The sequence below is a fragment of the Podarcis liolepis genome, assembly GCF_965112155.1.
Source record: "Podarcis liolepis genome assembly, chromosome: 1".
NCBI lineage: Eukaryota > Metazoa > Chordata > Lepidosauria > Squamata > Lacertidae > Podarcis > Podarcis liolepis.
The window spans coordinates 132,644,855-132,670,237 of NC_139554.1; the positions used below are offsets into that span (position 1 = coordinate 132,644,855).

General features: G+C 43.2%; 1 protein-coding gene across 6 annotated transcripts in view; it reads left to right on the forward strand.

Moving 5' to 3' along the window:
• The first annotated feature begins 334 nt into the window (after window positions 1-334).
• Window positions 335-25,383, forward strand: part of MPP4 (MAGUK p55 scaffold protein 4) — a 42,213-nt gene continuing 17,164 nt past the window's right edge. For 3 of the 6 annotated variants that reach the window (XM_083473414.1, XM_083473415.1, XM_083473416.1), the window contains exons 1-13: window positions 6,964-7,458; window positions 10,568-10,679; window positions 13,228-13,349; window positions 14,752-14,829; window positions 15,215-15,295; window positions 16,621-16,752; window positions 18,408-18,489; window positions 18,727-18,812; window positions 20,697-20,768; window positions 21,794-21,990; window positions 22,687-22,751; window positions 23,739-23,756; window positions 25,103-25,141. In XM_083473414.1, coding sequence (XP_083329540.1) covers window positions 10,595-10,679; window positions 13,228-13,349; window positions 14,752-14,829; window positions 15,215-15,295; window positions 16,621-16,752; window positions 18,408-18,489; window positions 18,727-18,812; window positions 20,697-20,768; window positions 21,794-21,990; window positions 22,687-22,751; window positions 23,739-23,756; window positions 25,103-25,141 — 1,057 coding nt within the window. In that variant the 5' untranslated portion in view covers window positions 6,964-7,458; window positions 10,568-10,594. Of the gene's footprint in view, window positions 917-6,962; window positions 7,459-10,567; window positions 10,680-13,227; window positions 13,350-14,751; window positions 14,830-15,214; window positions 15,296-16,620; window positions 16,753-18,407; window positions 18,490-18,726; window positions 18,813-20,696; window positions 20,769-21,793; window positions 21,991-22,686; window positions 22,752-23,738; window positions 23,757-25,102; window positions 25,142-25,383 lie in introns of those variants that run through there. The other 3 variants (XM_083473412.1, XM_083473413.1, XM_083473411.1) reach the window with 3 other exon arrangements.

A 25,383-nucleotide genomic window follows, 5' to 3' on the forward strand; every position in this document is an offset into this window, starting at 1 on the left:
TATTGGAAAGTTGTTTGTGAGCCTCCTGAATGTAGTCAGTTTTGTTCATGATGACGACAGCTCCACCTTTGTCTGCTTCTTTAATTATAATGTCTGGGTTGTTTCTGAGATTATTTATGGCTCTCCTTTCAGCATGGTTTAGATTTTGTTGTAAGTGATGGTGTTTTCTGGTCACATCTGTTTGGATTTAATTGTCTTTCGATCAGCAATTGCTAGAAGCCCCTTGCGTGTCTTGAGTTGGATTATTCCTAGGCCATTTCATTATGAGGTAATGATTAGCTAAAGAGAATCCCATAATTAAACGGGCATAGATTTGTTCCAGTAACCTGAGCTGCGTTTGAAAGCTCTGTAGCAGCTTTAATGTTGTTGCTGGTTAACAAAGAAATGGATTGCCTTACTTTTTTGGACTCTGAACTTGAATAGCTTCTATTCGCCTATATGGGTGTATTGCCAAAGGAGAGCTACCTAAATATAAATATCTTTATTCATTGCCTCATGCTACTGATTTGGAAAAACAAACAAACAGGAGATCAGATCTATCCATATGCAGGAATGGGTTTGCAAATGAAGAAATACAATATAATTAGACAAAAATAATAGTGTTTCAAGCCAAGTTTTAAGTGAGAAAACAGTTAAGAAGCTTTGTTGTCTCCTTGATAAAAAGAGTCGTCCTGGTTACGTTTCTGCGGATTAAAAAGGAAAGGATGTCCCTAGATTAGCTAGAGCAGTGAGGTGACTTAAGTTACTAATATCCAGCCAATGTTTTCCTTCTAGGCAATTCCTTCTAGGCAATTCTAGGAGACTGTACTGTTGTAAATTCTGATGGGAACTTCTGGTCCCTTTCAGAATCGGCAAGGCATCCTGTAGAAGAATTTCTCAGCAGCAACTGCGAAATTGAACTGCAGTTTAATACCTGGTAAGTGGGGTTTTTTCCCTTGTGAGACTTGATGATAAACGAATCAGGTCCATAGTTCAACTAATCCTCCTGCTAGATTAAAAAAAGGGGGGGTGTCTAGAAGCCTTAAAAATTGTAAAAATGAAGGACGATCATAATTTTCAAAGGAGTTGAACTCCTTTAGGTAGAAAAGGGGAGTTAATCCTTTTCCATTTGTAACTGGGTGACTGTCAGTAAACGTACAGTCATTTCCCTGTCATTGGGCGTTACTATGTCCTTCAAATGTCTTCAAATAATCGATAACTCATAACCAGGAATCAATTTGGTTTTGTATACTATTGAAATCCAGGTGTTTCTGGTTATGGGACAAGCCCAGATGAAACAAATCAGCGCAGGTGGAATCATGTCTCCGGCATTTGTCTGTTTTAGTGGCAAACGTTCAGCTTAATCTCTGTGGTTTAAAGTCCTACCTGAATATTAATTTATACAAATTTTCATTAAGGTTCATGCAGATTGTGAAGTGTGCAATATTTTTCCACTTCTGTGTCATTTGTGAAATGTTCACATGTCTCTCCTCCCATTTATAATGATGGGAAGCAGATTCACAAATGATCTACATTTAATAAGGCTTGGTTTCCTTTGCAAAATAGAATTTTCTTTTGTGTGTTGGGGTTAGAGGCTTACTTTGTCCCTCTTCCTTGTTTCATGACACCGTCAAGTGTTCTTAGAAATGTGCGCATAAGGAAAACTATTTGTCTGTAGCATGATGTGCTGATAGCTTCAGGGACTGTATTGCGTTGTTGATACCTGAGCATGTTTTTTCCTATCTACTTGGCACTGCAAACTACCAGGCATTTTTGTTTCATTTCTATTTATTTGGGCATATATGTCAATCAATCTTTATTATGGTCCAGAGACCCAACAAATCATTATAAAGCAATACACAATTCATACAGCCCACCTCCAGGTCAAACAAGCATTTTGTTCAGAATATAGGGATCATTTGTTCTTGCAACCACCTATAAAAACTTTGCCACTGCTAATGTTCTAGCATTTGTCCGGTCTTCCAATAGGAACCTGACATAGTGAGCCTCTGATTTTCCTGGGGAAAGGTATCAGCAAGGGTAGTATCAGTTCAGCCCTGGCTTGCTCATATTTTGCACAATGCAACAAAATATGTTTTATGGCATATATGTACAAATCACAGCCAGCTTCAGACCCCATTCTACATAGCTATGATTTGTTGAAATAAGCCAGGGTCATGGTTTGATGATGTCCTTTTCAAATATAACAATAGACTATACTTATGTAAAAATAGAAAGCAGATGCTTCTAATCTCCTCACACCGTGGAAAAGACAGGAAGGGGTGCAAACCTGAGCCCTACTTAACTGAACTAGACTGTGTGCACACATGCATTGAAGTTTCATATGGGTGTCCTTTTTTAATATATAATTGGGCTACCTGCACTTTTAAGATTCAGTTTTGTACAGTCAAACTCTCAAGTACGTGGTAGGCCTGATAAACAGCACCTGAAGAACTTTGGAACCTTTTTAGGACTGTCATGGCAACCTTTCTTCTTTCTATGTATGAAAGTATATTTGTTTTGGCAACAGTACTTTCCCCCTGAAGTTGTATTAGTTCCCATCCTGTGTTTCTCCATAGGAAAGTGAACTCAACAAGATAGAAGACTCTGCTCCCTGTTAGCAACCACATAAATCACACCCTCCAACATTTCGCTGATGACAACAGGGATGTCAGATTGTCATTGTCATTATTTTATTTACTATTTATCCCCCACCCATCTGACTGGGGGCTTTCAACATATATAAAAACATAATAAAACATCAAGCATTTTTTTAAAAAAAACCTTCCCTGTACAAGGCTGCCTTCAGATGTCTTCTAAAGGCTAGTTACTTTTCTCCTTGGCTCAGTGGTCGCATAACTCCATACCCTCCAACATTTCTCTGATGAAAATAGGGATGTCCTAAGGCAGGGGTGCCCAAATTTTTTCCAAAGAGGGCCAGATTTGATGAAGTGAACATGCATGAGGGCCGACCGAGGTTGCTGAGCTTTTATTGGATTGAAGTTGCTGAGCTTTTTTAAAAGGATTTTACCCCTGGACATATACTGCCACAGGGGCCGAACTACCGTATTTTTCGCGCTATAAGACGCACCGGACCATAAGACGCACCTAGTTTTAGAGGAGGAGAACAAGGAAAAAAATATTCTCTCCCTCTTTGCGCAGTGCCTCTCCAGCAAAGCAGGAGGAGAAACAGAAGGGGCTCCATTTCTCCTCCCACTTTGCTGAAGGGGCGCTGTGCAGAGAGGGAAAGCTGTGCAGCGCCTCTCCAGCCAAAGTCAGAACAGCAAGAGGGATAGCCGCGCAGCGAAAGCAGCGATCCCTCTTGCTGTTCTGGCTTCTGGGATAGCCATGCCAAGCCTCTTCAGGGAGGGGAAACGTTCCTCCCATTGCCCTGAAGAGGCTTTGCGTGGCTATCCCTGAAGCCAGGATGGCTTCAGCGATAGCTGCGCAGCCTGCATTTGCTCCATAAGACACACACACATTTCCCCTTTTTAGGAGGGGAAAAGTGCATCTTATAGAGCGAAAAAAGACGGTAAATGTTGGGGGCTCCCCCGTCACGGGGGCGGACCGGATCAGACCCCTGAAACGGACTTTGGACATGCCTGTCCTAAGGAAAAGTGGGACATTTTGGGATCAAATCAGGAACCAGGATGGCTTCTGTAAATCTGCCACTGTCCCTGGAAAATAGGGACACTTGGAGGATCTGCATATATATAAGATTAGCAGTCCCATACTGGAATGCACATATATGATCTGGGTTTGGAAAGCAGACTTTTCATCTTTCTGGAATCCCCCAAATAGGATGCTGGCTGACCTTGAGCATGCGAGACAGATCTAGGTGCTGGCAGAGTGCCTTCTTACCCAGACTGGGTTGTGTCAGTTGGATTACTTAGACACACAACTGTGACGTGGAGTGGAGCTGAGGATCTAAGCTCTGCTGCAGCATCTTTCCTGGGAGGAGGTGAGGAGTCAGATTAGAAAGGTGAGAAAAGCACAGAGGAGTCATTTAAGCTGGGTGGCGGCAGCGCACATGCATGAACCACAAGCTCTCTTACGCAGAAGGGCGCACATGCGTTCCACTTCTCCGTGATACAGGAGTGCGAGAGGATAAGCTTGGATGAGTTTTATGCATGCTGGTTTTAGGGCTCAACTTTGGAACTGCTGTGCCTAGTCCTCTGAAGTTCTGCGTGCCAAGGAGAGTCCTAAAACTGCATTCCTCTTTATGTAATTAGTATGTTTCATTGTTTAGTTGATTGCTGATTTCTCCCCAAGCCATAAAGAACTCTTACCAAAGGCTATGAATTTTCAAGGGATGTTCTCTGGAATCACTATATTGGATGAGCACCATTAAAAATGTGTAAGCAGATTATATTATATACAGATTGCTAGGTGTTTGAAATTCATTGAACATTATTTTACCATTGAAAACAAATACTGAATGATCAAATACTGAATGACAAATACTGTCAAATACTGAATGATCTAAACCTAGTTATTTTCTGCATGCTTCCATTTCTACCTGTCATAGGAGCCAACTCCTAGGGACCTAGGTCCCTCTGTCCCCCCAATAAAATATTTTAAGGGACTGCCCCCCATATTTATGGGCATTACCATTCAAATTGTGTGTGTGTGCCAGGTCTTGTGATTGATTATGTGGAGCAGGGCTTATCTGCCCCCTCCGATAGTTTATTCAAGTTGTCACCTCTGTTACCTGTATAGCTATGGAAAGTATAGTATTCGTTTGTTTATATCCCTGCCTAATCAAATGATAACCTAGCACAGACCAGTTAGTTTTGTCAGGCAGGATAGAAATTCAGAAATTAGGTATAGCTCTGGAGTGTCCGTAATCTAAAAATTAGACAACCCAAGGTTGAGAAAGGCTGTATTTATTAAAAACAACAAGGGCTTTCCTCCTATTCCGAATGATTTATTCATTGCCATTTTTATCCAGCTTTCTTGACTCTGGATGTCCCATATGCTTTGTTATTTTTAGGAAATGGATGGTTCTGATCTGATTTATATAACTCCTTTGTTTGAATGCTGGCGATAAATAGGCAGATTACTCCTGCTTAGCAAATAGAGTTGTCAAAGGAGTGTATGTGGATTTACCCCGTATTGACATACCAGCAACTGAAGCTACTGTATGAGGAAATCAGGAAATAGATGGGAGGCCTAAATGAATAGCTACTGTTGAAGGTGTTTTAGTGCAGGTTTGTGGGAAGAAAACCTGGAAGGAAATACTAATCAGAGGCAGGCATAACTGTATTCGTTTACAAAAGTGCAAATAATATATAGCTGTTAAAGGCAATGACTACAGCAGTGGCGTAGCGTGGGGGGTGCAGGGGGTGCCGGCCACACCGGGTGCAACATCTGGGGGGGCGCGCGCTCGCACTCGCAGCTCTCTGCCCCTACCTGGCTCACTCACTCTCTCTCACTGCAGTGCTGGCTGTGCGAATCCGATCCGAGCCGCTGGGTCGCCGCCCACTGTGGAGGGGGTGGGTGCCAGGCGTGCGGTGCGGAGAGAGAGAGAGGGACTATCTGGGGGAGGGACAGTGCAGCGGCCGCCCAGCGCAGCGCTGAGCGTGGGAGAGAACCACACCAGACCACACCAGGCAGCAGCAAGAAGAAGCTGGCAGCGGTGGCAGATTAGGGGTTAGGGAGCGCAAATTACTTGCCTTGCCCCGGGTTAGGGGGCGCAAATTACTTGCCTTGCCCCGGGTGCTGACAACCCACGCTACGCCGCTGGACTACAGCAGCATAGACACCATACATTCAATGCATGTGATGCCCTTCCCAATAATTCTGAAAACTGGTTTGTTAAGGGTGCAGGGAATTTCAGACCCTCCAAGTGTCCTTATTTTCCAGCGACATCCCTGATTTAGAGAAGCCGTCCCGGTTTCTGATTTGATCCCGGAATGTCCCGCTTTCCCTATTTTTATTGGAGAAATGTTGGAGGGTATGGAGTTATTCGACTCCCGAGCAGTCTAAAGGCAATCTTCTTTAGGGAAGGGTGGTTTTTAAAAAAACGTTTAATGTTTTGTTATGTTTTTATATCTGTTGGAAGCTGCCCAGAGTAGCTGGGGCAACCCAGTCAGATGAGTAAGCTTTAAATAGTAAAATTATCATTATGGAACGGGACGTCCCTATTTTCATTTGAGAAATGTTGGAGGGTATAGCTCTGGAGTGTCTGCAGCCTTTATTTTTAAAGAAATCTTGCAGTTTTGGTTTAAAACAAAAACTGCCAGTAAGCTACTAAAGCTCTCACACTCGCCATCTTAGAGAGAAATTTCACAACCAACATTTGCTATTCAGGGGTGTGGGATTATTATCATTGTTGTAGTTATTATTAGCAGTGGTTTTTTCCCTGGGGGGATGCAGGGGGGCACATACCCCTAAACATTTTGTGAATCTTTGTACTTTTGTCCGTTTGCTGTATTTAATTTTCCCGATTTGAACTATAAAATGGTGGTCAAAATGAGAGTACAGTGGTACCTCGGGTTAAGTACTTAATTCGTTCCGGAGGTCCGTGCTTAACCTGAAACTGTTCTTAGCCTGAAGCACCACTTTAGCTAATGGGGCCTCCCGCTGCCGCCGCACGATTTCTGTTCTCATCCTGAAACAAAGTTCTTAACCTGAAGCACTGTTTCTAGGTTAGCGGAGTCTGTAACCTGAAGCGTATGTAACCTGAAGCGTATGTAACCCAGGTACCACTGTACCCCTAAACATTTCTTTTAGGGGAAAAAAGCAGTCGTTGCTGCTGCTGCTTTTAAAAGATAGATAGATAGATAGATAGATAGATAGATAGATAGATAGATAGATTCTTTATTGTCATTACACTAGTGCAACATTGCACAAGTGCAACGAAATTGGATGCCATCCCTTAAAAACAACAAAAGCAAAACAACAGCAACAACCAAACAACCAAACCATAATATGGAACCAAAGCAACAGTTTGATTCCATCACTTCTGCCTCACCCCAGGGACTCAAGAACCAACCACAAAGTACAAAATTCCACCCTGCTTGTTGTCTCCCCCACCTCTTCTCCCTTTGGCACATGTTTGCATTATCGAGCCATTCCTCTTTCCCCTCCCTCTCTCCCCTCTCACACTCCCTCCCCTTTCTATCCTTATCTCCTATCTGCAGCGATTTGCCATCTTATGGTATTAACTTTTCAGACACAGGGATAAATACAGCTTTCCACGCGCTCCCAACTGCGCCTGCCTCTCGCATCTTCCTCCCATCTCTCTCTATTCTCCTTAGCTATCTTTTAATGACGGTGGAGTACCCAGAACGGCAGAAGAAAGGAAGCGAGTTCTAAATATAGGTCCAAAGAAGGGCAGTAAAAGTGACAGTAATTCCTTTGCCTTCGATAAGAAGATTGGGGTAATACAGCTGCAGAACAAAGCCACGGAAAATGGCTGCTGTCTTGTGTGGATAAACCCGAAGATAAGAAATTATACAGCATATTCTCTTCCAGGTTGGTATAATGTTACATTGCTTGCACCCCCCCTTTTTTTAGTGGAGCTAGGAGAGTGATTGTTGTGACACAACTGGCTGTATATATATATTTCTACAGTGATGGTGTTGTCTGAGTGAGTGGGAAGAATTCTACCTCAAGCAATTCAGCTGGTCAATGACAGCTTTTAACTAGGAGCTGAGCAATTCCTTGCAAGCTCAGATAGTGAGAAGTTTCACTAAAGGACAAGGAGTCTTGCTGCACTTGCCTCCACCTGGATCATAGCTGTCAAGCGTCCCTTATCCCAGCGCTGTGTCCCGCTGCTGTCCCTTATTGATGATGTCCCTTAAATAAGCTACTGAAGGTAATGGGGCCCTTTCTATGTCCAGCTGTGCTTTGTCAACAACAAATTGTTGCTGGTTTTTTGTGTTGAATATATGCTATATGGTAATTTATGGACCTAATAGGTATCTAAAGCCATTTGCATGCAACAAAATATGTATTTTATCAAAGTAATTGTTGATCCCTTATTTTGGCTGCTGATCCCTTATTTTCGAGGCTGCTGGTCCCTTATTTTCAAATCTAAGTTGACAGCTATGACCTGGATAATTACTATTTTTTTGAAGACTTTATACGGTACTTTCAGAACCACAAGCTGTCCAAAGTCATCTGTGATGGGAAAGGTTGAGAGGACGCCAACCTCATTTTATTACCCCCCCTTTAAATGGCTACTTATTTTATCTGTTTGTTTACCCCTTCCAGAAACCACTTCTGACACCAGTGACCCTCTAGCAGCATTTTCACAGCAAATTAGGGACTGATTTCTCTATATTAGAGAAATATATTCTCTCCTTCTTTTACCCATTCCTTGAAATAGATTGAGTTTGCATGCATAGCTCTCTTGACACTTGCCTTTTTGAAATAGTGAGCAATGTAGCCTCCTCTTTTCTGTAGTTGCTGTTTTCACATAGCGTGTTCTCCTTCATGGAGAGCACGTGTTGCGGTGGGGGCCGCCAGGACACTCCAAAGTTGGGGAGCGGGCTAATTGATTGTTGGCCACTGATGCGATTGGGGCTTCCCTTGTTGTTGGGAAGAAGTTAATGTTGCCATTTATTGATTGACAGCCAGAAATAGTAAAACTCCTGGCACGAGGCTAGGGCTTCCTCTTTTCGCACGTGCATCGGATTGCCCGTCCCTCCCTCCCTAGAATAGGGTTGTTCGCTTTGACCTTGCTATGCCTGTCATGGGGTCGTCTGCTTTGAAGCGGGGGCCTGGTAGGAATTTTGTCCATCTGGCTGATTGGCTGGGGCCATTTGGTTTTTGCCTACTGCGTAGCAAATCGTCACAACTTGTAAGGTTCGTGGTTAGGCATTGGTTTATGGTTTGGTTGGTTGAGGGGCGTGGACTGGCTGTGCCTGCCCCTCCAATGCTGCTGCTGCAAGGGATTCCGTTAAAGGAATTGGGAGCTAACTATTGCTTGTCCACTCTGTCAAGGGGGCTCGGACCATAGCAATGAGCTCCTGGTTGCATTTGGGGTGAGGGCAGGTTCCCTGCTCCACGTAACCCCCAAGCGTATTCCCCCGTTCTGACTCGACACGCAAATGTTCTGTTCTGAAACGTAAGCTTTTTATAGGTTTTTGAGTTAATGTTAGCCACGCATTCTCTGACATGGTCATGGTGAGCTTTCCTTTAGTTGCTGTTGCTTTTAACATGGCAAAGGCACATTAGTCACATTGTGGGGGTTCTAAAACCCCCACAACGTAAGGCTGTGTTTCTGGGATATTGTGCTTCTTCGGAATCTTGAAACATCAATATTTGTTTGCTGCACAGTGTAGTTGCTTGTATTCCAGCTAGTACATGCATTGCAATTTCTGTTTGACCTGGTACCTTTTGAAGAGTGAAAATGGACACTGCTTGCCCTTCTCTGCGTCTGGGTCTTTTTCTGTCTTAGTACAAACAAGGCAAGATGCGGGTGGCGCTGTGGTCTAAACCAATTGGAAGGTCGGCGGTTCGAATCCCCGCGACAGAGTGAGCTCCCGTTCCTCAGTCCCAGTTCCTGCCAACCTAGCAGTGCAAGTACAGTGGTACCTCAGGTTAAGAACTTAATTTGTTCTGGAGGTCCGTTCTTAACCTGAAACTGTTCTTAACCTGAAGCACCACTTCAGCTAATGGGGCCTCCTGCTGCCGCTGTGCCGCTGCTGTGCGATTTCTTTTCTCATCCTGAAGCAAAGTTCTTAACCCGAGGTACTATTTCTGGGTTAGCAGAGTCTGTAACCTGAAGTGTCTGTAACCTGAGGTACCACTGTAAATAAATAGGTACCACTCCGGCGGGAAGGTAAACAGGGTTTCCGTGCGCTGCTCTGGTTTCACCAGAAGCGGCTTAATCATGCTGGCCACATGACCCGGAAAAACTGCGGACAAACGTCGTCTCCCTCGGCCAGTAAAGCAAGATGAGCGCCGCAACCCCAGAGTCATTCATGACTGGACTTAACTGTCAGGGGTCCTTTATCTCTTTACAAACAAGGCAAACTTTTTAAAAATCTCAGAAGTGTGTAAATCTCGTGAAACTAGTTGCAAGTACTGTATAGCACTAAATAAATATTGGGTTTTTAATTGGTATGAGCCTCGTGTCAAGATGAAAACAATCTGATATTCCTTAAATGTAACATAGCCAGTATAAAGGTACAACCAGTGCTTTTTTTCTGGGGGGACGCAGGGGTATGCATGCCCCTGAACCTTTTGTGAATCTTTGTACTTTTGTCCATTTACTGTATTTATTTTCCCTGATTTGAACTATAAAATGGTCATTTTCTTGAATCAAAATGAGAGTACCCCTAAACATTTCTATAGGAAAAAAGCACTGGGTACAACAGCAAACTTTTATTATTTGCTTCATTAATGACGTTTGAAAATACTTTTGTCGTAAATGCACCCGTCTGTACTGAGACCTATGGTATTTTCTTTGTGTTGTTATTCCAGACAGAGGGTTCCAAAATTTTACACACCTAACAGTTAAACTTCAAAGAAGGTATTCTGCATCCGCCTCAATTCCCCCGCCGTCTTCATTCTCAAGTATTATTAAAAACTCAAATTTAACTATATAACCTATTTCTTTTGCTTTGTTTTCTAGTTCGGCTTCTGATTTTATACAGCTCAGATGATCCACTCAGAGAAACGTGCAGAAACTCCAAGAATGAGGGAGAAGATGGAGAAAGCTGCCCTGTTGCGTAGCCATGAAAATGGTGCGAACCATTGGTTTATTCTCTTTTTTAAATAAAAAAAATAGATGACTGTAATAGTAGATACGTATTCCTCTTCTTTCCACTTAAATCTGCGCAACTGCAGACCACCATACCAGAGTTGTCCAGTTGTACAAACTAGAAAGCCTGTTGTCTGTTTGAAAATATATACCTATTTTAATTGAAATGTTTACATCTGTTTCAAAAGGCCTAAAGGAGAGTTCCTAGGCAGTCTCCCATTCAGCCACTGGTCTGATCAAATCGGCTTAGCGTCAACAAGATAAATTCATCATATGCCTTTGGACCATTCTATGAGACTGACATTCCTACCCCCCCAAAAAAAATGTTATTGGTTTTCACAATATTATAAACAAACAAACAAACAAACAAACAAACAAACACACAAGACAAACAAACACACAAGACAAACAAACATAAATCATAGCCTTATTGAAAATTACACTTTGTTAAGTGACTTCCTCGCTTCCCCTTGGTTGAATTTCATTGCATATCCTTTTAACGGTTTTCCAAATCCCAATTCTTATGAAATTTAACTTAAACATTAACATCCTTAAATCTTCACCTTATGGAATTAAACATATTAATTCATCACTTAAAATCCTAAGCCAATTAAGTATCTGCAAGCTATTATCAATTAATTTAACTTAACAAATTCAACTAAATAATCATTAAATTTATTCCACTCTTCCTGATACTCCTCCTCCTTCTGGTCACGGACTCTTCTGGTTAGGTCGGCTAGCTCCAAAAAATCCATCATCTTCATCTGCCATTCTTCTATTGTTGGTAATTCTTGGGTTTTCCACTTTTTAGCTAACAAAATACTAGCAGTTGTGGCATACACAAATAATTTAACATCTTTCTTGGGCAATTCCAAACCTGTTATTCCAAGAAGAAAGGCCTCTGGTTTCTTTATAAATGAGACTGACATTCCAATGGGAATAATGCAGTTTCTTTTACATTGGTATTTCAGCCAACGTACTTTAGGTATTTATACTGCTGCTCCATTGCATTTTAATCTGATGTAGTGGTTTTATGGCTGTTGCTTATTTTAGAGGATTGTTTTACTGTATGAAGCTGTCCTGCAAGGTATAAAATATCTAAATATTTAAAGAGAAATTATTTTGATGATAACAGCTGAGAAATGAGAAGAGAATAAATTCTGCTTTGTTTAGATTTAGGCATAGAGAGACAAAGTCCCTAACTACTCAGGTGTTCCATCATCTTACCCTTTTTTTAAAAGTTAACAAATAATAAAGATGCCTTCAGAAATTAAAGGCAATGTGACAAATCCACTACTAAAATGTTTATAAAATTGAAATGCTAACTTATTAACAAATCATGAAAACCTGGATCTAGGGTGCCCCTGCTAAGTCCAAAGAACACCCTTTTATATTACACAGTCTCGGATTTCAAGACAGACAGCATTAGCAAAGCGGTCTAATGATGACATTCTTCTCCCCTTGTTGGTCACTGGCTCTGCCACCTTGGAAGACAAGAAATACGCAACCAATAAGTTGTATTTTCGGCTCAATTTGGAGAAACCACTTGAAGCATCCACTGTGTTGAGCTATTTCAATTGCTTTTGCGTGTCGAGGTCCCCAAACCACCCCCCGAAATAATTCACAATTCACACATAATTTTTGTTTAAGGTTTTTGGCATAATTTTGGCCACAACTTTATTAAAATACATAATCTGTGAGTGGTTGCTTAGGCATTGGTTAAGACTATCTGTCCCCCCTGCCTGGGACAGAACTGACCTCCGAACTCCCTCGGAAGCCAGTGAAGGGAAAACAATATTGGGGAGCAATGAAGCTGGGTCCCAGGCTCTCACCGCTCACCCAACCTGCTCCCCAGGGCTTGCCGGCCCTGGTCCCATTTCAGGGATTGGACGAAATCGTGGCAAGCCCCTGGATTCCTTTAATGGAATTCCCTTCCACACCACCATTGGAGGGGCAGGCCCAGCCTATCCTGACCCCTCCCCCACCAATTTTTATAACCAATGACTAACCGCAACCTTACAAGTTGTGACGAATTGCTAAGTAGTAGGCAAAAACCAAATGGCACCAGCCAATCAGCCAAATGGACAAAATTCCTACTAGGCCCCTGCCCCAACGGCAGACGACCCCATGACAGGGGTAGCAAGGTCAACCGGAACTCAGGGCGGGCGGGCAGGTGATCCGATGCACTCAGCGAAAGAGAAAGGAAAAGCTGAGTGCCCCCAAATTTAAAGCCTTTGGTCCCACCCACCACATCACAACATGCAATTCGCCCCAGCAACCCAGCCATCCAATCGTTGCCCCAGGCCAGCTCACTTTACCTGCCTTGCAACAGAGGATTGGCTTGGCAGACCCCACCGCAACACGTGCTCTCATTTCAGGGAGAACACGCTTGTTTGATTTGATCATTGCAAGCAGCCGAAAGTCTGTAAATTTTGATAATAAACCTGATTTGCAACGGGGGTTCGATTGCAGCTGTATCTTGGGTGTGGAAATGATGCCATCAATAATAATGCATGTTGTCTGTGGGCTAGGTTTATCGCATGTTCTGTCTCTGGTCCTGCATGAACTGAGTCTGTTCTATAAGAGAGATGTCAATGGTGTTGGTGTCTTGTATGACCTGCTGAGATCTCCGTGGCTGCAAGCTCTCCTGAAGGTAAGATCTCTTCCAGTGCGAGCAAAGTCATTTGGCAGCTGTTAGTATATAGAAATTGACTATATCTTCAGAGCTACCCATTTCTTTCCAATGTGGGGGCTGGGGTGATTACCGTATTTTTCGCTCTATAAGATGCACCAGACCACAAGACGCACCTAGTTTTTGGAGGAGGAAAACAAGAAAAAAAATATTCTGAATCTCAGAAGCCAGAACAGCGAGAGGGATCGCTGCACAGTGAAAGCAGCAATCCCTCTTGCTGTTCTGGCTTCCGGGATAGCTGCGCAGCCTGCATTCGCTCCATAAAACACACACACATTTTCCCCTTACTTTTTAGGAGGGAAAAAGTGAGTCTTCTAGAGCAAAAAATACGGTAAATCAACGGATGGAGAGATAATGCAGCCCCCCCCCGCCAATGATCAATAATCATTGCAGATCCAGTCTGTAGATGCAAGTGTAAATTACCATACTTCTCTGTGTATAAGAGTAGGGTTTTTTTACTTTAAAATTACAGTGGTACCTCGGGTTAAGTACTTAATTCGTTCTGGAGGTCCGTACTTAACCTGAAACTGTTCTTAACCTGAAGCACCACTTTCGCTAATGGGGTCTCCCGCTGCTGCCGCGCCGCCACAGCACGATTTCTGTTCTCATCCTGAAGCAAAGTTCTTAACCCGAGGTAATATTTCTGAGTTAGCGGAGTCTGTAACCTGAAGCATATGTAACCTGAAGCGTATGTAACTCAAGGTACCACTGTATGTGAAAAACTGTGGGTCACCTTATACACGGGGCACTCTCCCCCCTATTTTATTAAATTGGAGTCCCTAAAAATAGGGGGCGGCTTATACATGGAGGCGTCCTATACACGGAAAAATATGGCAATTCTTTTCCTGATATAAAATACAGAAGGATCCTTAAGCCTTATCAAAATGATCGAACCAGTTCAGGCAATCAACCTTCCAGCTTCCTGTCTGCAAGCATTTCCCAAACTCGGATGTTTCCCATTTAAACATGAGAGTATTAAGATATAATTATAATTATAATTATAATTATAATTATAATTAAATAAATAAAGAATTAATTTTTTACTTATACCCTGCCCACCTGGCTGTGTTTCCCCAGCCACTCTAACCCACATCCTATTTGATAGTTTCAGGAAATTTCATAATAATATTGGCACTGTAAGCAGCATATGAGTATACAGGTAAGTGTTGGAGACAGAGTTCTAAAAGAGGACACAAGCCTCTGGTAAAATCTATGGACAATTTGGCTACAACCCAGACCTAACCAAGATGCACCCTTTGGTGACAGAGGAAAATCAGGGGGATGTGAGCAATGTTAGGAGATGTGTTCCATATTACTATGTTGTGGCAGTGGTATCTTTCACCTTGAGCACTTCTACTCCTAGGTTTATGAATGTCTTCATCTGTATATCAAGAGAAGACCAATTCCACTCACACCACAGGCACGACCGCTGACCCACGAGGTGAGATTGCGAGATCAGATTCGGACTCAATGTCATGTACTGAAGTTCTCACCCTGGGCCAGCAGGGGGGTACTGTAGATCGTTTTCACTCAGGTCCACATATGCAAATAAGGGATTGAAAGTGACGTTCAGTGATTGGATAGTTACAGAAAGTACTACAGTTGCGTTGTAGTGGAGCTCTATATAAGCAGGCTGGCTAAACCCTTCAGTTCAGTTCTGTTCTGGCCTGTGAATAATGATCTCCAGAGGAGTAGCATGATAGCGTGTGATTTGGGTTTTCTCCGTATCGGTGATCAAATATGTACCTCATCATTCAGCTGCTAACAAAAAGATGGTGCTCTATAGAATTTCAAGATGAAATTAGTCTTCTTTGTGTCACCTTCAGGTGGTGGAGCTGTTGCGGGGAGTCCAACAGTCTCCGGAGGTTAAAGAGCTACGGCGACTTCTCCGAGGACCACACTTCAAGGCGAGTACCGGCCATGAAATTACTCAGCATTAAAGGAGAAAGTTTAGGAGTAGAGGGACGTGGGTGGCACTTTGGGTTAAACCACAAAGCCTAGGACTTGCCGATCAGAAGGTTGGCGGTTCGAATCCCTGCGACGGGGTGAGCTCTCATTGCTCAGTCCCTGCTCCTGCCAACCTAGCAGTTCGAAAGCACGTCAAAGTGCAAGTAGATAAATAGGTACCACTCCGGCGGGAAGGTAAACAGCGTTTTCGTGCGCTGCTCTGGTTCGGCAGAAGCGGCTTCATCATGCTGGCCACATGACCCAGAAGCTGTACGCCGGCTCCCTCGACCAATAAAGTGAGATGAGCGCCGCAACCCCAGAGCCGGTCACAACTGGACCTAACAGTCAGTGGTCCCTTTACTTTTACCTTTAGGAGTAGAACGTGGTTGGGTTGTTAATATGCAGCATACTCAGCGAGTATGGAAACTCCATCACTCTTCTCCCAACAACCCAAAAAAGACCATATCTGATATTTGGCAAGCAGATAGCATGCTAAAACTGGGAGGCCTCACTTCAGATCCCTCACAAATAGTCCATTGATTCATTATCTGTTAGTTCTCCTTTTGTAAAAGAATGACAACTGGGAGGAATGTTGTATGAAGACAAGATTCAGATACCAGGTGGGGATCACCTCTGGCGCATCAGCTTTTGGGCAGAATGGAAATAATAATAATAATAATAATAATAATAATAATAATAATAATAATAATAAATTTATTATTTATACCCCGCCCATCTGGCTGGGTTTCCCCAGCCACTCTGGGCGGTTTCCAACAAAACATTAAAATACAATAACCTATTAAACATTAAGAGCTTCCCTAAACAGGGCTGTCTTCAGATGTCTTTTAAAGGTTTGGTAGGTATTTTTCTCTTTGACATCTGATGGGAGGGCGTTCTACAGGGTGGGTGCCACTACCGAGAAGGCCCTCTGCCTGGTTCCCTGTAACTTGGCTTCCTGCAATGAGGGAACTGCGAGAAGGCCCTCGGCACTGGACCTCAGTGTCCAGGCAGAACGATGGAGGTGGAGACGTTCCTTCAGGTATACTGGACCAAGGCTGTTTAGGGCTTTAAAGGTCAACACCAACACTTTGAACTGTGCTCGGAAACGTACTGGGAGCCAGTGTAGGTCTTTCAAGACCAGTATTATATGGTCTTGGCCGCCGCCCCCAGTCACCAGTTTAGCTGCCGCATTCTGGATTAGAAAGAAACAAATGACAGTATCTGGATGCAAAGATGATGCTAAACATTGCTTAACCCTTTCTCCTCCTCCTCCTCCTCCTCACAGGCCTTTCTATCTGCTCATGATACGGTGGCCCAGAAGGACTATGAACCAATCCTCCCACCTCTGCCAGATAACATCCCTGAAAATGAGGAGGCGATGAGAATAGTCTGCCTGGTGAAAAACAAGCAGCCCCTTGTAAGATGGACATTTGATTCTAAACTTGTGCCATCAGCTTAAGCAACTTTTTTTTTCAGATTAAAAGGATGGCTTCACAAATGAAGAGTTTCAACACGAGCTTTAAAAATATGAGAAAGGAGTAGGATATGCCCATGAGGTGGTTTTCATGAAGAGCAGATTTCATCGTGTAAGAGTCTTCCTTCCCCAACGTTGCGCTTGATAGAGCATAGGCAGCGCCGCAGTGATCAGAGTAATGTGAATTATTTGCTTTGCTTTCAGATACAGAGAGGTGCGTATTTTCCCCTACTGTTAGGAAGTTGTTACATCTGCTGAGCTTTGAGGGCAGCCTTGTCGTGAAGCACTAGCCTGGTAGTCATAGGTGGGCAAGGAATTCCACGTAGAAGTCAAACAGGATGCCTGCTGCTCCTCACCCAATTTAAAAATGCAATGGGCTGCTGCAGGAGAGACAGAGCCCTAGCGTGAGGCGTTCCCAAAGTAAAGGAAGGATTGAACTCTGATTAATAAGAATACACACAGAGGCTTGAACCAGCAAGACTCTGGTAAGGGTGCGTATAATAATCTCCTTCCCTACCCCTCGGCCCAGGTCGTTTTATTCACAAAGAACTTTTTACAGAGTGTTCGTAAGAACCAATCAGATTTCTTCTGAGCATTTCAACAAACCCCACGTGGGGACAAAGTTAAACTACCAAAACTAATTAAGCACACATATTTCTGGAGTAAACAAAGAACAGAACTACAGAGGAGAGCATTTGGCAACCCCTGAGGTCATAAACAATCAATACACATGATAAGAAGGATGGCCAGGAAGACAGTGATCATTATCACCTTCAGGTGAGATCTGTTTCCTGGCCCTAAGATTAACATCCTAAGATTAACATATCAGAAAAGCTACATCAAAGAAACTGCCCACTGTCTTTGATGACCCAGGGTGCCTTCCTAGCAAGCAACTGGAAGCAACTGGGCTGCATACGTGACTTGTCAAGAAAGAGTAGAGAAAATGGCCAGAGATGCAGAGGGTTGTGGGATTTGATCAGAAATTATTGTCAATGTATCTAACCCAGTCAACACAATGCATTCATCGTGGACACAATGGCTTGATGCATATTTTATAATTCCTCATAGTAATCCCACCTGACCCCACACTCTGCATATTTGCACTCCTACACAGCGGATGCTAGCAACCTGTGTAGGCTTATTAAAAGGCTGTTTCGGGGGTAAAGCAAGCTAGAGAAGAAAAATGATATGGTTAGAAATGTTACAGAAGGTTATATGTAAGAGGCGGAGACATTGAGGAAGTCCAACTGTGACTATTGCATATTTTTCCCTTACAAAAAACCCTCTAGTGCAGTTAAGCGTATTATTTTGCTTATGTAATGTAAGGTAATTAAAATTGTTTCATGATATATAGGTAAAAAGAATGCCAGCTGTTAGCAACATCTGATATTTATAGAAGGAGTGTGTGCACATGGAATGAGGACTCCAGCCTTAATGTTTCTAACAATTTCTCACCATTTGCAATAATAGTTAAATACTTGCTGAATTCTTTGTTTCTATTTCATTCACTGGTTCAGTGATATTCTCTCTCTCTCTCTCTCTCTCTCTCTCTCTCTCTCTCTCTCTTTCTCTCTCTCTTTCTCTCTCTTCCACCCTAGGGTGCAACTATTAAACGCCATGAGCTAACAGGAGATATTACTGTAGCGAGAGTAATCCACGGTGGATTGGCAGATAGAAGTGGTAAGATGAATTCTAAAATACACAGCAAGGAAGGAATGGTAGTTTGGGGGTGATTTTTGTGTGTGCATGTGTTAGGTTCTGTAAATTGATTTCTCTGCCAATATTGCCTCGCGTATGATCATTGATTCCCCTTGTTTAGAATTCTGGCAAAGGATGCAGGCATCCCTCAGAAGGGCAGAATATTTTTGTCCCTCCTATTTTCTGGCAGAACTCTCAATGCCCTCTCTTCTGTCATAGGGCTGTTATATGCTGGAGACAAACTGGTCGAGGTGAATGGAGTTCCAGTGGAAGGCTTGGAGCCAGAGCAAGTAATTCACATTCTGGTATGATATGGTCAGCCCTTTACGTTTTTAATACCTCCCAATGAGAACATCAAAAGGTCTTAAGTTGGTCCATCCATCCCTGCATCTTTGGCACTCACCTGTAGACCCATTCCTTCCCTCCTTTTCTTTTTTTAACTTTGCAAAAAGGGAGCATGGAAGATTTGCAGGGAAACGGTTTGCAATTTTTATACCATCTTCCCATAAAAACATGCAAATTTCATTGATATGAAATATGCTTTTGAGTGCATTTCTTTAAACATAACATACTTTTGCTGTTAATATTTTGGGGGATGGAACTGCATCAAAAAATCTAGAAAGGTGCATCATCCGGCCAATACTTGCATTCTGATCTGCAAGGAGGTCCGGGAACATCAAATCAGATCAGTCCACGGGGAAAAGCAAACACCAGACCTGGTCTTGCGACACCATAAAGTTTCGTGCAAGTTATGCTGAATTTCAGGATATACTGTATTATATACACACAAACACACACACATGATGCAGGGGAAGGGGGGAATTGTCAGCAGGAAGACACAAAGGAAAGGAAATGCAGAAATGTCCAGTCAATGATTGCGGTTTTAGCAGTGGTCATTCACAAAAAAAATCCAGCTGTGTTGATACCACATAAATGCTGGCATTGGTAAGCCAATCAGCACATGCAGTGTGATTAAAAATCCACTGACACAATCCAGACACAACTGATTTTCACTCTGCTGTGTGTGTTAAATTGGATTTCCGGTGCCAGGGTGTCTGTTGTTACCAACACAGTTGTTTTCAAGGACAGCACTTCACCCGAATACCTGGACATCTGGTAGATTTGCAATGGTGCTATTGCATTAAATCGTAATAATTAAAATGTAATAATTAAACCGAACACCCAAAAACCACAAGGACAGCTTTCTACGCAAACAAAATGTTTATTGGTCCCCATTGGCAAGCCCACACAAGTTAATTCAGATGAACCTATTAAAAACTCAACTGTTCTCCACCACCACCATGCATAATCAATAGCATTCTTCCTGGGTTCTTTGGTGACGTGTTAATAAAATCTCCAGAAATGTCATCTAGCAAACAAATTGCATAAATGTCAGAGGCCTTGGGGATACTTTAAACATTTTATTTGGATCCTGCCTATCTGTTCAAAATGGTTTGCAGTTTAAAATACTGGCTTGCAATTCAAAGGACACACTACAAAACGGAAAGCAGGCCAGCATAAGCAAATTCAGGTATCATCTTCTTCTTTCTTCTCTTCTTCTTTGGTGATCACTCATAGACGAGTAAGATTGTCTTCCATAAACACAGTTTTAACAATGAGTCCGTAAGTGACTGTGGAGGCCAATTCTGGATCCACACATCCTTCCACAGTGGGGACATTGGTTTCCCGGCAGGAGTTGATCACGGTGTGGATTTGCTAAACGTACCTTCCTCTTAGCACGTTTCTCCCTTGCGTCCTGAGTTCGAGTGTCTTCAAAGCCCATGACACCTTTGGTAAAGGCTGTTCTCCAACTGGAGCGCTCGCAGGCCAGTGTTTCCCAGTTGTCAGTGTTTATTTTTAAAGATTTGCCTTGAGACAGTCTTTAAACCTCATTTGTTGACCACCAGCATTACGATTTCCATTTTTAAGTTTGGAATAGAGTAGTTGCTTTGGAAGACGATCATCAGGAGTCAGGTGGCAGCTGCCTCAGTTCTTCTTTGCATGCACCCAGGGGGAAATCTCTGCTGCTCAAAGCCTTATTAGCCCCAATAACCAACAATTACACACTTAAAATGGCGTCGCTGTGAACTTTATTAATCCTGCCTTCACAGAAGTGTCTTTTTAAAAATCTAGAACTGCTAATCTGTTGGTTTGGGTGCTGAAATACTATGCATTTGGCATTTTTGCAGGCACTGTCGCAGGGAACTATTATGTTCAAGCTGATTCCAGTTTCTGATCGGCCAGTCAGCAATCAAACGACGGTAAGATATGTTTATTTCTCCAGGTCTCTGTGGCTGCAGAGAGTTAATCAAAGTAAGTGTGGCTAATCCAGTTAATCCCAAAAGGAGAATTGGTACTGCCAATTCAACTCCCATTCCTGAAAAGCCCACAAACAAGGCCTGGGGGCAATCATGCTATCCTGTTCCCAGCAGCTAGTATTCAAAAGGATGATGTCATAATTTACTCCATCTAAGGCAGGGGTCAGCAAACCTTTTCAGCAGGGGGCTGGTCCACTGTCCCTCAGACCTTGTGGGGGCCGGACTATATTTTGAAATAAAAAAATGAATGAATTCCTATGTCCCACAAATAACCCAGAGATGCATTTTAAATAAAAGGACACATTCTACTCATGTAAAAACACGCTGATTCCCGGACCGTCCATGGGCCGGATTTTGAAGGCGATTGGGCCAGATCCAGCCCATGGGCCTTAGTTTGCCTACCCATGATCTAAGGGCTGTCAAATCGGTGCTGTTTATAGAGACATGTTACAGTGCATCCAGAGGTATACAAAGTCTTGAAGGCCCACTGGCTTCTATATGAACCTGACAGTTTATGATATCCAGGAGCAAAGCTCTGGTGTGTCCTGCCAGTTTCTGAGTTACATTTGGTAGGCATGAGAAAAAAAGGCATTTTCTGTGGCTGTTGCATACTGCAGAATTCTGTCCCTGGAGAGGCTTGTCCATTGCCGATTTTCAGGTCTTCCTTTCAGACAGGTCTTTGGCCTGTAAGATTATTTATTTCATGCTCTCCCTACTGTCAAAGGTGGATTTAGGGCAGCATAGCCGGTTCTGCCGCACTGGGTACTGAATTTTGACCTCGCACAGGGCGCTGCTGAAATTTGAAAGACCAGATTCCACCCTGATCCTGTTTACATTGTTAATGTTTTATCATATCATGTTTTAGCCATGCCTGTTGGGTTCTTCCCTTACACACAGCAGCCTTAAACCTAGTTCACAGACAGATGGGATGTAAATATTTACAATAACCCTTCTCTTTATAATATCAGCTCTATGTGCGAGCGATGGCAGATTACTGGCCCCTTCAGGACCCCGCTATTCCGTGTGCTGACGCAGGACTGCCGTTTAAAAAGGGAGACATTCTTCAGATTGTGGACCAGAACGATGCCCTATGGTGGCAGGCAAGGAAAGTCTCTGACCTCAGTGCCTGCGCTGGACTCATCCCCTCGAACCACCTTCTGAAGAGGTAAGAAAAACCAATGTCAGCTGAAAATAAGGTGGCTTTGTGGCTGAGTGGGGATTTGAACCAGAGTCTACCTAGCCCTAGGTAAAGGTAAAGGGACCCCTGACCATTAGGTCCAGTCGTGACCAACTCTGGGGTTGTGGCACTCATCTCGCTTTATTGGCCGAGGGAGCCGGCGTACAGCTTCCAGGTCATGTGGGTAGCATGACTAAGCCGCTTCTAGCGAACCAGAGCAGGGCACTGAAACGCCGTTTACCTTCCCGCCAGAGTGGTATCTATTTATCTACTTGCACTTTGACGTGCTTTCAAACTGCTAGGTTGGCAGGAGCAGGGACCGAGCAACGGGAGCTCACCCCGTTGCAGGGATTCGAACCGCCGACCTTTTGATCAGCAAGCCCTAGGCTCTGTGGTTTAATCCACAGTGCCACCCACGTCCCTTTTTTTTGCTATTTAGTGTTAGATCCTATAACACTGGAACAGTATAAACAAGAAATGTGGTTGTATTCCAGCATATGAGGATGTGTAGGCAAAAAGCGCGTAGGTTCTTCATTTGGTTTCCTTTCCTGTTGCTTTGGGCTTCTTTGAAACATAGGGTGGAAGAGGCTAGTTTTCCATCTTATTATCATTCGGGAGCACAGGGAATAAAAATGCCCTGTCTGATGTGGGATCCATGAAAACTGCATTTATTCTCTTTTTAAGGAAGCAGCGAGAGTTCTGGTGGTCTCAGCCCTTGCAACCCCACACCTGCCTCAAATCAACCATACGTGAGTAGAAAGATCTTCTGGTTGTGAATAGCGGGCGGGGAAGCTTCTCTAATACTTCATTTGCTGTATGGCCTCCTACCATTGTTGTTGTTGTTGTTCAGTCGTTTAGTCGTGCCCGACTCTTCTTGACCCCCTGGACCAGAGCACGCCAGGCACTCCTGTCTTCCACTGCCTCCCGCAGTTTGGTCAGAAGTGGATGTCTTTCTGGAACTCTCTAGCTTTCTCCATAATCCAGCACATGTTTGCAATTTGGTCTCTGGTTCCTCTGCCTCTTCTAAATCCAGCTTGCACTTCTGGGAGTTCTCGGTCCACATACTGCTTGAGCCTTCCTTGTAGAATTTTAAGCATAACCTTGCTAGCGTGTGAAATGAGTGGAATTGTGCGGTAGTTGGAGCATTCTTTGGCACTGCCCTTCTTTGGGATTGGGATGTAGACTGATCTTCTCCAGTCCTCTGGCCACTGCTGAGTTTTCTCCCACCATTGACTAGAGCACAAATCAGACCCCGCCATATATTGAGGGGCAGTGACAAAGCCCATATGGTGCATCTAGCTCAATACAGCCGTACCTTGGTTGATGAATGCCTTGTGACTCAAACGTTTTGGCTCCCGAGCGCCGCAAACCCGGAAGTGACTGTTCCAGTTTGTGAATGGAACCCAAACGTCTGACGGGGCTTCTGATAGGCTGCAGGAAACCTTGGTTTCCAAATGTTTTGGAAGTCGAACTGGCAGCAGCTTTCTGGAGTTTCAGAAAGGGAAATCCTAGCTGTGGAGGACTGAGGACTGAACCAGCAAACTTGTGCTTGCAAAGCGGTTGCTGAGTTATGGTTCTTCCTGGTATATTTTTATCTGTTGGAAGCCGTGTGTATGTTTTTGTGTGTGTATGTTTGTGTGTGTGTGTGTGTGTGTGTAGAGCAAAAGTTCTGGCAGTCTCCTTAACTCTCCTGTTTACTTTCTTTTTAATTTTCTCCATGGATTTTCTGTGAGTAGTAAGTACTGTGGAAGAAGGTAAGCACAGGCATCTTAATGTCATATATTTCCTTTTAGATATGCCAGGCAGTGGTGCAGTTAGGTAATTTTCATCTCTAGACCGAATGGTCTCACGGAGGAGAGATCGTTTAGATGGTAATGTACACAGACCCTCCAAGTGTCCCTATTTTCCAGGGACAGCCCCGGATTTACAGAAGCCGTCCCGGTTTCTGATTTGATTCCAGAAGGTCCCACTTTTCCTTAGGACGTCCCTTATTTTCATCAGAGAAATGTTGAGTTATGCGACCCTGGAGCCAAGGAGATGTAACTATATAACCTTTAGAAGACATCTGAAGGCAGCCCTGTTTTTAAATGTTTAATGTTTGATTATTTATATGTGTGTGTGTGTTGGAAACTGCCCAGAGTGGCTGGGGCAACCCAGTCAGATGGGCGGGGTACAAATAATAAAATTATTATTATGGAATTGGATGTCCCTATTTTTACCGGAGAAAGGTTGGAGGATATGGTGCACATTTAGCTTGAAATGTGTCAAGCCAGCATTGTTTTATTTTGTGGCCCTCCTGCTCCTCCTCCTCACATTTAAAGCCAGATTAAATCTGCACTTTTGGAAGCAACCTGAGAACTGAATCATAGCCACCCTTCAGTATTTGCGCTCATCTGAATTTTGCAGAGTAGTTGTCCAACCAAACAATGCTTACAAAGCTGCATACATTAGGGGAACATGTGCATTAAAAAATGAATATATTAGTTAAAAATGACACACTAAAATGCATTCCGTTAGGAGAAATTGCTTGCAAAAATGAGCACATTTAGTAAAAGCTGTGTACAAAAACGTGTTTGGAGAAATTTGCAGTGAAATGCTGGAAGATTTTCATACGGATTAAAAAAAAGGGCAAACTTCCGCAGAAAAACGGGGAACTGAATTTAAGACTCAATTTAAATTACAATTTAAGGGGGAGCAATTGAGAAAACTGAAATGGACTGGTTTTTCCATCCCTAGTGAAATGTAGCCTCAGTCTAAAAGAAAATTAGACGTACCTAGTATCTGAAGAAGTGTGCATGCACACGAAAGCTTATATCCAGAACAAACTTAGTTGGTCTCCAAGGTGCTACTGGACAATTTTTTAAATTTATTTCGACTGCATCAGACCAACATAGCTACCTACCTGAATTTAGACATACCTGTTAATGTTCCCCACCCCTGCACTGCCCCATGGTACAATACTGAAACGCCAGAGAAAATCGATAGAAATTGGATCTCTGGTTGGATTAGTGATTGTTTCTATCATTGTGTGAGGTTAAAAGCAAACAAACTCATGGCCTGTTTTTGTTTCCGCTTGCCATTTTTTTCATACAACGAACAGAAGAAGACATGCAGATTGATGAGAAGTGTGTAGAAACAGGTAATTGACTTTGGGTTTTTTTGGGGGGGGGGTGTTGTTGTTGTGCAAAAGGGACCACAAACCTGGGTATAAGTGAAATGCTCTGTTAAATTATCTCTGATGGAATATGCAAAATAAAGTGTGTATTTTAATTTTTTTAACGTGTTATCATTCTGGTTTTATCAACTGATGCTGATAACCAGCAGGAGAGGTATAAGTTTTGTAAGAAACGCTTGATTACACAGTTTAAGCCTCTCTTGTGA